The sequence below is a fragment of the Miniopterus natalensis genome, chromosome 5 (assembly GCF_054644295.1).
Source record: "Miniopterus natalensis isolate mMinNat1 chromosome 5, mMinNat1.hap1, whole genome shotgun sequence".
NCBI classification, from domain to species: Eukaryota; Metazoa; Chordata; class Mammalia; order Chiroptera; family Miniopteridae; genus Miniopterus; species Miniopterus natalensis.
This window is the reverse complement of record NC_142085.1, coordinates 6,218,386-6,234,335: the sequence shown is the minus strand read 5'-3', so window position 1 is coordinate 6,234,335 and position 15,950 is coordinate 6,218,386. Positions and strand designations below refer to the sequence as shown.

Here is a 15,950-nt window from a genome sequence, read left to right as displayed (position 1 = left end):
GTTCAAGGGGCCATTGTATTGAAACCTTGAGAAATGAGAGATAATTCTCCATTGGATGAGCGTACTTTCTCTCTCCATTGACCTGTCAAACACTGTGTCAAATATGCAGTTATTCTTTGGAAAAGTGTGACCTTGACTCTCACTCTTTCACCTCGCACTGCAATCGTGGTCATATTACCCGAGTTTTCACTTTTATACACATATTTTACAGACGATTTCCTGGCTTTCTTCCTACCAGTTATATTAAAAGTAATTTACACTTTTGCTTTTTATTTACTCAGTTATTAATTATGAAAAAACATAATACATTTAAACATTTGCAGAAGAATATAATATCTTGAGGAGTGATGATTTATAATATACCTTAGGTCAGAATTGTCTACATGAATGACAGGAGAACCTAGTTCTCATAGAATGATCCCGAAAGATTTTTCATAGAGCCCTGTTAAAGTCACTAAAAGCTTCACATCCTCATTTTCTATTGTGTTGTATCCATTCTGTTTTGTTTACTGACAAATGGAAAGTGGGATCAGATCTCTTTACTGTGTCTAAGTGGGCTTCATATGATTACTGCTAGAGAACCAGGTTCTGAAAGCTGTGTATTTTGACTAAAGGCTTTGTCATCACACTTTAAGTATCTGTCTCAGGTCTGTGTGCCTTTTGGCATTTTCATCTGAAGAAGTGAAAGGCGCAAAGCCAGAGCAAAGATTGATATTGATTGCCCCAGAGGAAGTTCTAATTTATGTCAGTCACAATTTCACTTTCCCTCTGATTTATTTTTCACTAATGCCTATGAAGAGAAGGAATAATATTGCTTCTCCTTGTTACATGGACTTAGGGACCTTTGGTTCCGTTTCTTAAAAATATGGGTGATTTTTATTAAAGGAATGAGCAGTGGAAGGGAATCCAATGGTACTCTCCTCTGACTCTGTGCCCTCATTTTGTTTGAACACCTTTTTATCCCTTTATTTTTTTCCAAATATGGGTGAACAGGGTAAAGGCGAGTCTCCTTAATATATTTCACTTATACTTAATAATTTTCAACTGTTTATTTTGCATTTTTTATCTGCTCTCGTTCATCTTCCGTAACTCCAACATATATGAGTAAATTTACATCATTTTTTCATTTTGTTGTGATTTCAGTTGAAGTTTCCCATCTTCATTTGTTATTCAGTTTTTCTGTTGTCATTTGTTTTATTGTCTTGTCCATGCAACTTATGCAAACATTTCCTTTCCGACAAGTTCATTTTGTATTTACTTCCCTGCAAAATTTGTCTATTTTTTAAAATTTATCTTTTTGGTTGAAAGAATTATAGATGTCCCCTTTTTTCCCTATTGACAGCTTCTCCTCACCCAATGCCCTCCTCACCTGAGCCTTCACCCTACTTTTATCTGAGTCTAGGGGTTATGCAAACATGCATATAAATTCTTTGGTTAATCTCTCCCCACCCACCTCCCCCACCCTCTCCTTCCCTCTGTGATTTGTCTGTCTGTTCCATGCTTCTATATCATGATCTATTTTTTATCGGTTTATTTTGGTCTTTAGATTCCACATATAAGTGAGATTGTGTCATTATTTTTAAAGTTCCTGACCTGAACGTTTTGTCCAAATGGCTTCAGGACATTTCGTGTAGACCCCCTTACTGCTATTTAATACTTCATTCCCCTTCCTTTCTTCTGAATTTGTAAAGGTAATCTTTATTCTCTCAGGAATTAAAAACAGGCTCACATAAAATAAAGTTATGTATTAACCAGTTGGTGAAGTGTTTTGAATAGAGGAACCTGTTGGTCAATCTGCATGACCCATAGGAACTGTAGCTCAGGATTCTATAAATTATTGTTTGTGGCAATTTTATATAACTAGTTACCACAATATAATAATTGAATATATATATTTAGCAGCAGTAAGAGATCTTGGTAAAAATAAAAGTCTTTTCTTGTGACTAAATAGTATTCTATTTTATGTATATACCACATCTTTCTTCCAATCATTTTTCAAGGTACCCTCAGTTGTTTCCATGTCTTGGCCACCTTAAATAATGCTACAGTGAACATAGGAGTGAATTTATCACTGGGGATACACATTTTGACTTTTATTGGGTAGCTGTCCATAAGAAGGCTTTCTTGGTCATAAAACACTGCTCTTCTTAGTATTTTTAGGAACCTCCATATTGTTGTCCATAGTGTCTGTACCAGTTTACATTCCCACCAGCAGTGAATGAGATCCCTTTTTCTCAAAAGCCCCTCCAAAACTTGTTATTATTAGATTTGTTCATAACAGCCATTCTAATGGTGTGAGTTGGTATCTCATGGTAGTTTTGATTTTCATTTCCCTAATGGCTAGTGCAGTTGAGCATCTTTTCATATATCTGTGGGCCATTTGTATTTCTTCTTGGGAGGTGAAATACTGTCATTTGTGATAATATGGATGGATCTTGAGAATATCATCCTAAAATAATGCCAGAAAAAAATCACAAACCATATGATTTCACTGACACATGGAATATGAAGCTTCAAGCAACAAATGAATAAATAAGAAACACAAACAAAACTCAAAACAAAGGCAACAGTGTTATGGTGACCAGAGGCAAGAGGTGAGCAGAAGTTAACCTTTTATTTTCTTGAGAAGCAGAGGTTCAAGAGCCCTTATTCCAGGTTTGTGGCTACTTTATGCAACATAGCTACCACCATAGAAGTTATGAGATACAGTAACAGCAAAGAATTTACTAACCTAAAAACCAAACAATAAAACTGTGAATAATGTCAAAAGATCAAGATTACTTTTTAGAGATAACATCAGAAATAATGTTCCTAAATTTTTTTCCAATTCAGTAAATTCCCTCCTTTTACGCCTCTTTTCACTTTTTTACAAAATATTCTCCAGACAAAGGGAGCTCTCTGCCAATGTGTGTGTGTGTGTGCGTGCAATGTATTTGTGTGTTTATCTGCATCCTGATAGATTTAATTGGAATTTTTTCATGCTTCTTTGGCATGGTATTTACATTGATTTTTTCCTTTTGTTTTTCAGAAGGGCCTCAAGAAAAATTGGTAGTTTTTCTGACAATCTCTTGCTCCCCATGCCTCTCTAAGTTGATTGATTTTTTGGTATCTTTAATATTCTTTGTCTTTTAATCTCTGTGCCATCAGTTGGCTTGGTCTTTCCCCCCAATATTTCAATTATGGATCGGTCCCATATTAATTTCTCTCCATTTGAGTTTACCTACACATTTTGTGCTTTCCCAATTCTTTTTTTTTCCGATTTCATACCATTTCCCCCTTTGTTCTCTCTTTTCCAGAGACTTGCCATAATTTTACTAAGAATTTCGTGAGATGAAGGGCATTGGGTCAATAGGCACACGGTTTCCAAAATAGGACATCAGTCATGTGTTCACACCTGTGAGATGAGAAAGTGCAGACTTCCCAGTGGCAGTTTCTCAAGCATTGTTCCTTAAAGACTGAGAATCTGACACTACTCACTGTCGGAGTATGAACTTGAGTTTCATTCTTCCACAGCCCTTGCACATATTCCAAAGTGGTCCCAGGTATTCAAATACTTTACAATTTTTTCTGTTTTTTTTCTTTCTAAAGATACTAATTGTTCTTTATTCTTTGAGGTTTTATTAATTAATGGTTGTTAATTCTGCAAACTTCAATTCCTTTAAAATGTTTGTAGAAGGATTTTATATCACAAGGAAAGGTCAATGATAACATACCTATCAATTCTGAATTTTTATGTGAATAATATGAGAAGCAATTACATTAAAATATACGCGAAAAGGATTTTATACAACACAAATATTTAAAGTTTAACACCTTTCTTTCCTTACTGATATTTTTCAAGGGTATATTTGCTTTCAGAGGGATGGATCAGGAACCTATTTCTTTAGTGCGTTTCACAGGCTCCCTTGAGCGCAGCCACACAGGTTGGGACAGTGGGTGTTCTGCTCTTTGCTTCCTCCTCTCTCCTTAAGGAATTCTCTTGTGTATGTTTGCAATTGACTCTGAAAGAGTTAGAAGGCCCTGCACAAGACCATTGATGGCTGTTGCTGATCCCAGAGGAAGCCCTGTCTTCCTCCTCCTAGGGCACCATTTCCAGTCTGGTCCCTCGCCCTTAGGGCTGGATGGAAGGAAGCCTTTCCCTAGGGAGAAGCCTCTGCGCTGGGCTTCCCGGCCTCAGAAACTGGGTCGCGTGACCCAGGAAGGAAGCTCTGGAACTGTTTCCACTTTTGCCCTTCCCCCTTTTGACATTCTGCCTTCAGTGTTAAGCACAGGTTAGGTTCTTTTTCATTTTTTTTTATTGATAAGTGTGCAGGAAAAAGTGTCAGTTCCATTAATGTATTTCCCTCTGTGGCTTGTCTTGGTTTCATCTGTTACTTGTAACTTTGCCTTCAGCTATGAAGGATCATCTTCCTCTACTCCAGCATATGCGTAGTTTTACATGTCCTTGTCTTATCTTCTGAATGTTGTCATTTTCCCCCCAGAATTCTACCCATTGTTAGTGCTCTGAATTGTCCTGTCTCTTCAATCTATCTAAGTGCAGCTTTCTTCCAAGTACATTGTTTTAATCATATACCTCTGACGCACTAGCATTTTCAGTGACTGGTGAGAAAATTTAGCCCAAAAAATGCTCAGGACATTGGATTTTGAACTCCCTTTACTTATATGTACTTCATTTCTTTCCTTTCACCATATCTAAAGATGACCTTCATTGAGGCATGAATTGAAATAGAAAGCCACATAAAACAAGGTTATGTATATACATCCATTGACCCCCCCCCAAAAAAAAAAAGGTGTTTTGTATAGGAGCACCTAACCCTGTAATTTCTGTAGGAGCAACGGTTCAAGATTCTCTGATTTGGTGTTTTGGGCTACATTATACAACAGAACTATAGCAAAAATGAGAACTAGTTACATAAATTTATTAGCAGCCAAAACCCTTATTAAAGCAAGCACACAGAGTAATAAAAACCTAAATAATATTTAAAGTAGTCATGTATATTTTGAAAAGGTTACTACCAGGATTATTATTCCTAATTTTTTCCCCTCAGTTTAGTAAATTCACTAATTTTCCCTTTTTTTTTTTTTTTTTTTGTAGACCATTCTCTAGATAAAAGGGAGCATCCATCAGCCACCGTTGTTATGTTTACTGTGTGTGAATGTTGTAAATACATGTGTGTGTTTGTCTACACCCCAATATGTTTAACATTATGTTAAAAATTTTCCAAAAAATTACCTGTATGCTTGCTTTTCATGATACACTGATTTTTTTTTTTTTGCATGAAGCAGATTTTTGTAGTTTTATTCAGTGTTGAAACTAAAATGTGAAGTAAAAAGAATAGCAAAGAGAAGTGGCTTACACAGGTTACACTGAAGTGAAGAGCTTCTGTACAATAGGAAGCACAGGTGTGCCTGGCCTAAGGCAGGGCGCTAATTAGAGAGCCAGAGTCAGCTGGAGGAGAGACAAACTGCTGAGCTCAGAGGTGGAACATCCAGCTTGATGAAGGGGTCTTGGGAGAAGTGAAGCAAAGAAACTTAGCTGCATGAAGAGAAAAGGTGAGAGAAAAAGAAAAACGTGGCACAATGGAAAGAAGGAAAACCAGACTAACAGATGAGAGCAGCACTTGAAACAGGCAAGAAGCAGACATGCAAACTCTGCCAGCTGCACCTGTGGGCGGCTGATCCCAGCTCCCCATTGTCTGGACCCATAGCATCACAGGGGCCCTCTGGGTAAGGGTCCATTTTAAGATGACCCACGAATAAAATTGAAAAACAAATTTTGAACTAAACGCATCTTTTGGAATATTTAATCACACTTGATGCTTCAAGTTTTTCATAAAGAATGGCCACATTTAAGGTCTTACGGAAAAGACTCTGGAGACTGATGGTCTGACCCGCCGTCTCGTGTACAGATGAGGGAAGAAAGGAGGGAAAGTCTCCAGTCTCCATGACGACCATCCTGTCTCAGGGTATTGCGGGGATTCTATGAGCTGCAAGGCAGCAGGCACATGCCACACTCTTCAAGATACCATTTTTCTGCATGGGTAAAGGAAAGGCAGGTGGGCCCGGAACATGAAACTTCCAGCTCATCCGAAATTCAGTGACAGATTATTACAATGAAGAGATTATTACAGTGCCAGGTTATTATAACCTATGAAACATTCTGGGTTAGGATTTGGACACAGAATAAGTTTAACATTTAGGTTTGGTTAGTAATGTATAAATTAGTTGTATGTATTCGAGATTCTCATGAGAACAAGGCTATTTACCACAACACTTACTACCTCACAGTAGTAAAAGCTGGGCCATTAACTCCCAAACTCATATTGTGCTGTTTATGTCCTATTTCTTTGACACAAGTTGTGGTGTTTATTGGGAGTATTTTAATTCCTTTTATATAAACAGAAAATTAAAGATGTAGTTACTCAGCAGAAGGTTCATTTCTGCACAATTCTTAACAGTGAGGCAGAGATGATATTTTATAGCTGTATTGGATCAACTTCCTCTCCCTTAGAGCCTTTGTAATCTGACACTTTAGGGTTCTTACATTTATATTTCTTTTTTGACAATGATCATATTTTATTTAGTTGAATCTTAGAAAACCATTTCTGATAGTTCTTTGGGAAGTTCCTGTACAACTGCATGGCTTTTTAATTTCACTTGAGCCTAGTTTAATGTCCTGAAAGGATAGTGCTTAGGACATTCATATCCCAGTTCACTGCTTCATGGGAAAAAACTAGCTTAGAGATTGAGAAATGAATGGATTCTGAAAAGGAAAAGATTCGTATAGACAGACTTAATCTACTTGGCTATGTAAAAAACAATGGCTATCGTAGGTTGTGCAGAGAGAGTAAGCAGAAAGGTGTGAAGATGGAGATTCTGGAGACACAGAAGGAAGCAGTGGTGCATTATCATATTAGCATGAGTGCAGGGATGTGAGCAGACAGGATGGATGAACATTTACATGGAAGTCACATCATTGAAAGCCTGGTCCAGCTCCTTGCTGATGGCTCTGTACTTCCGTTTCTGAGCATACAGCTCCTCTTCTAAGTCATCAGTGCTTTTCTCTAATTTAGTTACTGACCTCTCCGCAAGCTTGGCCCAAGTCTCAGCCTCCTTCAGCTTGTCAGAAAGGACCTTGATCTCTTCCTTATATTTGTCTTCCTTCTGAGAGTACTTCTCTTCTGCAAAGTCTGTTCCATTGTCCTTAATTTATCTTCCAGCTGTTGAACTTGGCCTTCTGAGAGCTCAGCCTGCAGCTCTGCATGTTCCAGGTCACTCTCCATGATGAGCAGTTTCCTGGCCACCTCTTCATACTTGGGTCAGCATCTTCAGCAATGTGCTTGGCCTTTTCATTTGGATCTCCCTAGTGCCCTTTTTCTTCTCTTCTTTTTGGGCTCGAATTTCAATAACTTTCCTGACTCTCTCACTCTCATCTGCTGCCTTCTCAAACTCCTTCAGTTTCTGCAAAGCTATTGCCAGATGCTCTTGGGCTCAATCCAGCTCTTCCTCAATTAGCTGGATGCATCTGTTCAGAGAAACTACATGGGCTTCAGCGGTCTCCCTCGGCTTCCTCTCCTGGTCTAGCTCCAGCTGCAAGCTCCCCCCACCCCCCATTCCTGCATGCTCCAGATCTTCCTTCGCACCACCTCCAACGAGCTACTTCAGGCCTTCTTGTGGGGCTGCAGCAGGCAGGTTGCAGTCAGAGAGGCCTGCTGCTCTCTGGACTCCCTGCTGCACCCCAGAACATCAGGCCTCCCCGTGGAGGCCTTGCTCCACAGGACCAGCCTGAAGTTCTACACTGATGTTTTTATTTTATTTTCCAGATGATCTTCTAAATATACCAAATATACCATTTGTATATTTTTCTGACAACCCTGTATTCAGTAACTCTTTCAATGACTTATTTCTTGGTGTCTCTGCCATTCCCTGCCCCTTCTATATGCCATCTGTTGGCTGCCCCTTCCCCTGGATGTCTAATTTTTCATCCCCATTTTTTGGATATAAACATCTTTCATATTAACTTCTCTCCACGTGTTTCCCTATCTTCAGTCATTTACCATTGCACCCTATTTGATTCCATACCTTTCTTTCCCTACAACATTGACTTCATCTGTCTTCCAGAGACTTGCCACAGTTGCATTATAAACTTTGTGAGATGAGGGAATTAGGAAAATAGGCACATGGTTACTATTCATATATTTCTGGAGAATGTCCATTAACTTAGGACCTTTTTAAGTATTCAAGTTGGCAGGGCCATTGCTATGCTATCAATACTTCCCCAAACTTTATTAAATGAGACAAGACTCCAAGCTTCTGTTGTCCTAGCAGAGATCTTGTAAATTCTGATGTGATTCATTGATGGACAGTGAACTCAAGGACCACACTTCCACTGCCTTTGATTATATGACCCAAGTTTTCAAGATTCTTTTTTTATTTTTCCACCAAAGTACTTCTTCTTATACTTTTTTCATTTGCATTGACAAACTAATTAATTCTGCAAAATGCAATTCTTTTATGTTTGTAGAACGTACAACTTAAGAAAAAGGTCGTTAATAATATATCTCAATTACAAAATTTTATTTTATAGCATGATATAGCATACTATCCTGGGATGTGCCTAAAATATTTTTTTTCATGCAACACTAATAAAATCATTAAAGGTTTAACATCCTTCTCTCCCTAATGATATTTTTGAATTATAAATTTGCTTTCAAACAGAGTGGAATTTAGTAACATACCTCTTTGATGTATAGAGCAGGCTTCACGTGACAATAGGCACAGACACAGCCATGGGCAGATGGGTGTTTTCATGTGTACTTCCTCATCACTTTTTATCTCATCTAGGTGAGAGGGTTGCATTTTATCTTCAGAAAGGGAGAAAGCCCAATGAAGCACAGGAGAGGGATGCAGCTCATCCCAGAAGATGTCCTAGTTTGTCTCCTCTCGTTGTGCTATCTCCTGTCACTGTGTTCATTCCCTTTGTACCAAGGGTGGGGAAATGTAAAACCACGTTGCCTGTGTTTGATGAATCAGAGATATGGATCAACTGGAACCATGGAGCAAACGGTAAAAGGTTCCACGTTTTTGTCCTTCCTGACTTTGCACTCTCACTCTTAATGAGCTGGTTCTTTCTTCCTTTTATTTTTCAGGTGAGAATGGACAGGAGAAAGGCAAGTACAATTAACATATTTCACTGTGTATCTCATTTCTTCATTTTTTTCTTGTATCTTTGTCTTCAGCTCTCAAGGAACATATTTTTCAACTCCAACGTGCATTTTTTTCATCATTTTTCTTTGCTATCTTATCAGCTGAAGTTTGCCATCATCATTTGTTATTCAGTTTCTCCCATATTACCTCTCACTTATCTATTGTTGCAACCAGTGTGGACAGATCCATTTTGTAAATATGAATTTATTAACAATGCCCTGGATAACTTTTGTACTTTTAAAGTTTTTGATGTATAAATTTCCTCCAATGAAGACATAGGTTAATGGACTTTAACTCTTCCACTGTTAATACAATTCCCTTCCTGTCAAGTGATTTTGTTTACGTTAGCTCATTTAGGCATACATTAAAATAGAAACTCAAATGCAGTTAGGTTTTGTTACCTAGGTGGACAAAAATATTGTGAATCAATGTGCCCAGAAATTGCCCTGCGTTTTCTCAGTGTTCTCTAATTCAGGGCTTGAAGCAACTTTCTACCACAGAGCTGCTGCAATAATAAGAATTGATTTATCAAATAATAAAAGTCTAAATAAAGTTGCTTATTAAGGTGATGCCGGAGGAATTAATGGGCCAGATTTCCCAGACAGGAGTAGGAATGAGGTCCTTGTGATATCCTCAGAAAATGAATTTTCTAAGATTCACATGGGAGGATGAGCTATGTAAGAAGATTTTATTAATGTGGAGTTACATTTTTCAGGCTCTGGAGTCCCCTGCCCCTTAAGGCAGTCCTGGAAAAGGTGCAGCTGGATTCCAGCAGAGCCAGAAGCAGGGCCAGTGTCCAAACCTTCCATTCCATGTTGTAGCCAGTTGTGGTTCAACATTCAGGCCAGATTAAAGTCCATTCAGACCAGATTAAAGAGCATCCCTTTGCCACAGGAGTCCCAAGAGGGAGAAGAGAAAGAACTTCTGTTGTTTGGAAGTTTAAATATTCAGGTTTCACGCACTTGCTGTGGCCACACCTATGCTGGCCACAGACTGGCTCTTAGGTCTAGCAGCTTAGGTGACTGCCTGGTAAGCAGCTTCCCTCCTCACTCAGATGTTACTGGGCATGCATCTAAACACCCTCTGTCCAGTTCCTTCCCCCATTAATCAACAGAGAACAGACTTGGAGACTGTTAAATGCAGCGTTTTGGCAAAGTTGTATAAATCGCATGCCTATATTATCTGGTTTCCCCTTTCTCTCCTTCGCTGTTAAATAATAACCAGTTATTACAATGGCATACAAGGGATTACAAACATTTTTAAAGATAATCATCATACTAATATTACTAAATTTTTAAAGTCCCAACTCTTGTGTATAGACTTCTCCTATATTAAGTTCTCCCCATTCCTGTTTCATCTGTTCCTTTTTTTTTTAATTTCATATCATTTCTCCCTTAAAAACACTGGCTTCTTTTGTCTCCAGAGACTTATAATTTCACTAAGAAGTGGTGAGATAAAGAGCATTAGATTGATATACACATGTTTTCTATTCCATATACATTTCTGGAAATCATCCAAACTCTGTATTTCTGTGATGTGTTTGGGCCCATTTCTCTGCAATTGATACTTCCCCAAACCCTAAGAGATGAAAGTAGTCAGCAAACTTGCTGAGTAAGTTTCTCCATCCATTGTCCTATCAGAGATGAGTGAATTCTGATGTCATTCTTTGGTTAAGTGTAAACATGAGGCTCAGGTTTCCACTGCCCTTGATCCTGTTACCTAGGGGTTCACAAGAATACCAATATTTGTCTTTGCCTTTTTACATAATTTATTGGGGTGACACTGGTTAACAAAATTATACAGGTTTCAGGTGCAAATTCCACATCATCTGTAGATTGTATTGTGTGTTCACCACCCAAGTCAAGTCTCCCTCCATCACTATTTATGCTACTCCACTTCCCCATACCACCTCCTCCCAGCAATCACAGCATTGTTGGATGATTGAACAAAAAAGGGAAAAAAAAGGGAATGTACAAATATTTTACACAATTTTTCCTGGCTTAGTTTTTACCCACCCTAGTGTTTATTCTTTATATTTCTCATTTTATTGGTATAGTAGTTAATTCTACAAAATGCAATTCTTTTATGTATACAGAATAATTTTTTTATTTTTAAATGTTCAAATATATATATATTCTAATTTTTTTTGTAAATGACTAGAGAAGCTACGATGGTTCTGAAAGTATAATACTCCCCATTTCTAATAATCTTTTTCTATTATATTTTTGTTTTTTTATATTGAATGGTATTTGGGAATATATCTCTTTAATGTAGGTGGCAGGCTTCACATGAGTAGTGCTGGAGATAGCTTTGGCCAGATGGATGCTTTTACTGTATTCTCATCACTTTTTACAATATCGGTCTTTGCATGTGTTTGCAATTTATTTTGAAAAGAGGTAGAAGGGTCAAGAAAGGCAAATGATTGCTATTGATTATACCAGAGGGAGTCATATCTACTTTGTCTCATCATGTCATTTCTATCCTAATTAATTTTGCTCCAATGAGTAGGTGATGAGAGGAAGTCTCAATTCAGCCCTATGAGTTATGCTTTCTCTCAAAGCCTCTTATCTTCTGTTTGTTAGAGTCTAACCCTATAGCAGTAGAATTGGATACAGTAATATAATAAAATACACTTTAGCAAGCATTTAGAGCATTATCTTTCTAAATTTCATTAATTTTCTCTGATGTCTAAGCCACAAGTTCTTCCTCATCTCCCCCTTCCTTCCTGTCCTTATTTATGCACACTCCTTCCACTCTTCCTCTGTCCTCCCACCTTTCGCACCTTTCCTGTTTCTATCCTTCACCTCAGAATTTTATCGTCATGTTTAAAAAAAATGGAATATGAAGATATAGTATAGAAAGAGAAAGTTTAAATGATTCAGAAGCAGAAATATGACAAAGCCAAAGATAAATGGAAAAGACATTGAGAGAAAAGATGAAAATAAAATAAAAAAAGAATGGTTTTCTGTTTTGTTCTTTTGCAGCCAGGACGAAATCATCATATGTCGGTGAGTGAAATGAAATCTGATGAAAAATATTCTATTTTCAAAGATATATTAAATGAGCACCTACTGTGTGCAATAGAATATGTTGAAAATCAGACAAACTTCAAAACATACATTTCTTGAAATCAATAGATTACTCAATATTTTAACAGATAATAATGTGTTTAAAATATTAAATTTTAGCAGTTTTCTTTCACTTTATTTATATTACTGACACTATTACAAATGTCCCCACCCTGCCCCCCTTTGCCCATCTCCACCAAGCCCTGTCCCCTTTCCCTCTGACCATCACCACACTGTAGTCTGTGCCTATGGGTTTTGCAAATATGTTCTTTAGCTCATCCATTCACATTCTTTCATACAGCCCTGCCCCCCCCAACACACACTGACAGTTACGTGGTCCATGCATCCATGTCTCTGTTTCTCTTTCTTTGTCAGTTTATTTTGTTCATTAGATTCCACATATAAGTGAGATCATATGGTATTTGTGGAATACTGCACAGCAGTGAAAAATAAAAACCTCTTACCTTTTGCCATAGCATGGATGGACCTGGAGATTATTATGCTAAGTGAAATAATCTAGTCAGAGAAAGGCAAATATCAGTTTTTTAAATATTGTATCTCACATCATGCTTTGAGGGTAGGTAAAGGATAAGGACACCATAGGAATAAAAAGTTATTTGGTTAGACATATAATATTCCTTATTTACCATTCCAACATCCTCAGTAGGTCATAGACGATCTCCACATGGAAACGTTAGATGGAGAACCTAGGGATGAGGCAGCTCTTCAGTCAGACTGACTTTAGCAGTTGTGAAGAGTGATGCCAACACATGAACAACTATTTTCCCTGGTGCTATCACTCCTGAATTAGTGCTTGGGTATTCTACTCAGATATAATGGGCAGACAGGCAGCTTTATCTTTCAGGTGGTGGGTTTTCATGTTTATATGTTTCTTGCAGATTGGAAGAAGGAAGAATCCAAAGCTGGTGAGTGTAAGGTGGTACAGAGGGACCCTGCTCCTTTTGAGGTACTCTCAGGAGTAATGGGGTAGATCTACCCAAGACCAGAGAAACCCTCACAGAATGGAGGCCCTCTGGCCCAAGCTACTGACACTTTTCCAGGAAATATGATGGTCCACTTGTCTTTGCAGTAAATGTGACCCTGGATGCAGACACTGCCCACTCTGCCCTCCTGCTGTCCGAAGATGGGAAACGAGTAACATGGGCAGAAACTTGTCAAGATCTACCCAGCTCCACAAGGAGATTCGACTCTCTTCCTTGTGTGCTTGGTCGGCAGGGCATCAGCTCAGGGAAATATTACTGGGAGGTGGAGGTTGGGGACAGCCATTCCTGGGACCTGGGAATCTGTAGGGATAATGTAAAAAGGAAGGGGGGGATCACAATGTCTCCCCAGAATGGTTTCTGGGCCATCAGGCTCTATGACGGGGAATACTGGGCTGTCACCTCCCCAGAAACTCGTCTTACTCTAAGGGAAAGACCCCTTCATGTGGGGATATTCCTGGATTATGAGGGTGGAGATGTATCTTTCTGTAACATGGCAGATGGGTCCCATATTTTCACCTTTCATCAGAACACATTTAATGGTATCTTAAGAGCACTTTTCAGACTTTGGTCCTCTGGCTCAGGCCCCTTGACCATAGTCGATGTGCAGGAGAAGAGGTGATGTAATTCATATGCCTACCCTTCCCTGAGCAATGATGATGTTGGGCCTCAAAGATGATCACAATTCTCCCCACCAGCCACAAATTGATTTTTTCTACTTACTGCTTCATTTTCAAGATGAAGCTCTGGCTCACAGACTGCCTGTTGCCCTTGATATCATTTTCCCTTCTTCCTTAGCTAGGGGCTCCTCTTCTTATTACTATACCCTATGCAGCATAAAATTTATATTGTCTAGCCTCCCCTGCTGAATGTGACAAAATAATGACCAAGGGATTATAAACTGAATTATTCTGTATGATTTCTGGGACGCGTCCTGAACGGAAAATTGTGTGTCTTCTTGTTGTCTTTGCTTACTGATGATTTTAATGTCATATGATGGGTGGAACTCTAAGGACATCTCTGACCATGTCAATGAAAGGATGGCAAAGAAGATAGGGTGAGCTTGGGTTTTTGACAATGTGAAAACTTCTTTATTGCTCAATCCCTGAATTATTTTCAGTGAGAAATAAACTTTTACTCTTTAAGCCGTTTCTATGTTGGATATTTGTCCCTTGTGGTTGAATGTAATTCTAACTGGCGCACCCTCCCTTTGTGAATGGGAGCACATGGCGTCCGGGTTGAGTAATCAGGTGAAGCAGGAGCTGGAAGTCCTGTGCTTGGTGACTTAGCTGTCCCTGCTCCTCCAGTGTGTCGGTCTCTTTGGGGTTCTCAGTTTCTCCTGATTCATCATCACTGCTGACTCACTTCCTGCCCTTTCTATTTAGGTACCATGGTTAACAATTATAAGTTTTCTCTAGCAAATCCTTGAAAATCTCTGCTTTCATTGTCCTCTTTCATATAGACGTGACAAAGCCCCAGATACAGATGAATCTTATCATCCATTTCTCATTCTGTCCACTAAACATGTTCTAGAAATTCTCACACATGAGCAAATGGCTTCCTCTGTACACAGGCAGCCACCTGTCACACCTTGGACATCAGCACTATCTGGTCATCCTACTGACCCTCTCCTGCCAGCTGCATTTTTTTATTTTTGCACAGTTAATTTCATTAAAAAAGCCTCCTTACTTTAAACTTACAGCTCTTCTTCCACTTAATTCTGTTCCCCCTTTGAAGAAAATAATAGTAATAATGTGAATCAATATCTTAGTCTTTCAAGTTCTGAAATGAGGACTCAGAGAATCTACCTGGGGCATGTACAGGTAGATATAGTAGAGATGTTGGCATTGCCTAGTCTTTTGTCATAATTTCTGCTATAGCAATTCCCCTAACTGAGCCCTAAATTCCAACCTCTTTTGAGTCTCTCTAGTCTCAGGAACTTATTTCTAACAGTTCACCTGAGCATTGGATACCAGCCAAATCCACATTCTCCTGCAACTTAGCTTTTGGAGTAGATCTGAACTCTGAACACACTCTTTCTATGTTATTTGAACCTTGGCAGCCTTGCTATTTTATTTCCTTCAGTTTTAGAACAACCTGCCTCTATTTCATTCTGAAAGCTTCACTCTGCATATTTTAATGCTGAATTGCCTATAGCATTTTGCTCTGAGTCAGCTACCATTACCTCCCCTGCCAATCATAACATTTCTCACATTTCACATGATCCCCTTGCCCGCAGAGTTCTGAAGACTTTTCTAAAATCAGAGAAAACCCACTTGTTTCTGTGCATGGAAAGCCTCAGGGGCTTCCTTAAGTCTCATAAACCTACCCTTCCCGGTCTCAGCATTAGAGCCCGGTTGGAGTTGGACAAGCCAGACTGGAAAGGGCCAGAGAAACCAGACGCACTAGAGGGGATGGTGGAGGTGAGGCAGATACTAGGCTTCAGTCCAGCAACTGGAAGAAGCACTTTGGTACAGCAAGGAGACCTTAAGTAACCTAAGAGCAAGAATAGTTGGGCAGGTGGTCAACTTCAAGTAGGGAGGGCCTGTCATAAGGAAAAAGCAGAAAAACCTACATAGAGTTTGTGAGCATGCCCAGGAATCAGAAAGCTAGCAGGTAGGCAGTGGGATAGGAAGGACAGGTGTTTGTCCTTGGCAAGTAGAGATCCAGTATT

General features: G+C 38.9%; 1 protein-coding gene and 1 pseudogene across 1 annotated transcript; one reads left to right on the top strand and one right to left on the bottom strand.

Annotated features, from left to right (window-relative positions):
* The first annotated feature begins 5,608 nt into the window (after positions 1 to 5,608).
* Positions 5,609 to 13,898, top strand: LOC148093013 (butyrophilin subfamily 1 member A1-like). Its single transcript, XM_087817229.1, has 4 exons — positions 5,609 to 5,727; positions 6,684 to 6,745; positions 13,172 to 13,201; positions 13,366 to 13,898. Exons 1-4 carry the CDS (start codon positions 5,609 to 5,611, stop codon positions 13,896 to 13,898), a joined length of 744 nt encoding a protein of 247 aa, XP_087673355.1.
* Positions 6,958 to 8,216, bottom strand: LOC148093014 (uncharacterized; annotated as a pseudogene).
* Positions 13,899 to 15,950: the final 2,052 nt, after the last annotated feature.

Bases quoted from the DNA above. Each gene is read 5' to 3' on its own strand.
- LOC148093013 (XM_087817229.1), top strand. From the start codon at position 5,609: ATGAGAGCAGCACTTGAAACAGGCAAGAAGCAGACATGCAAACTCTGC. The intron at 5,728-6,683 runs GTAAGGGTCCAT...ATGTCCTGAAAG, and splicing joins GCATCACAGGGGCCCTCTGG to GATAGTGCTTAGGACATTCA. The intron at 13,202-13,365 runs GTGAGTGTAAGG...TTGTCTTTGCAG, and splicing joins GAAGGAAGAATCCAAAGCTG to TAAATGTGACCCTGGATGCA.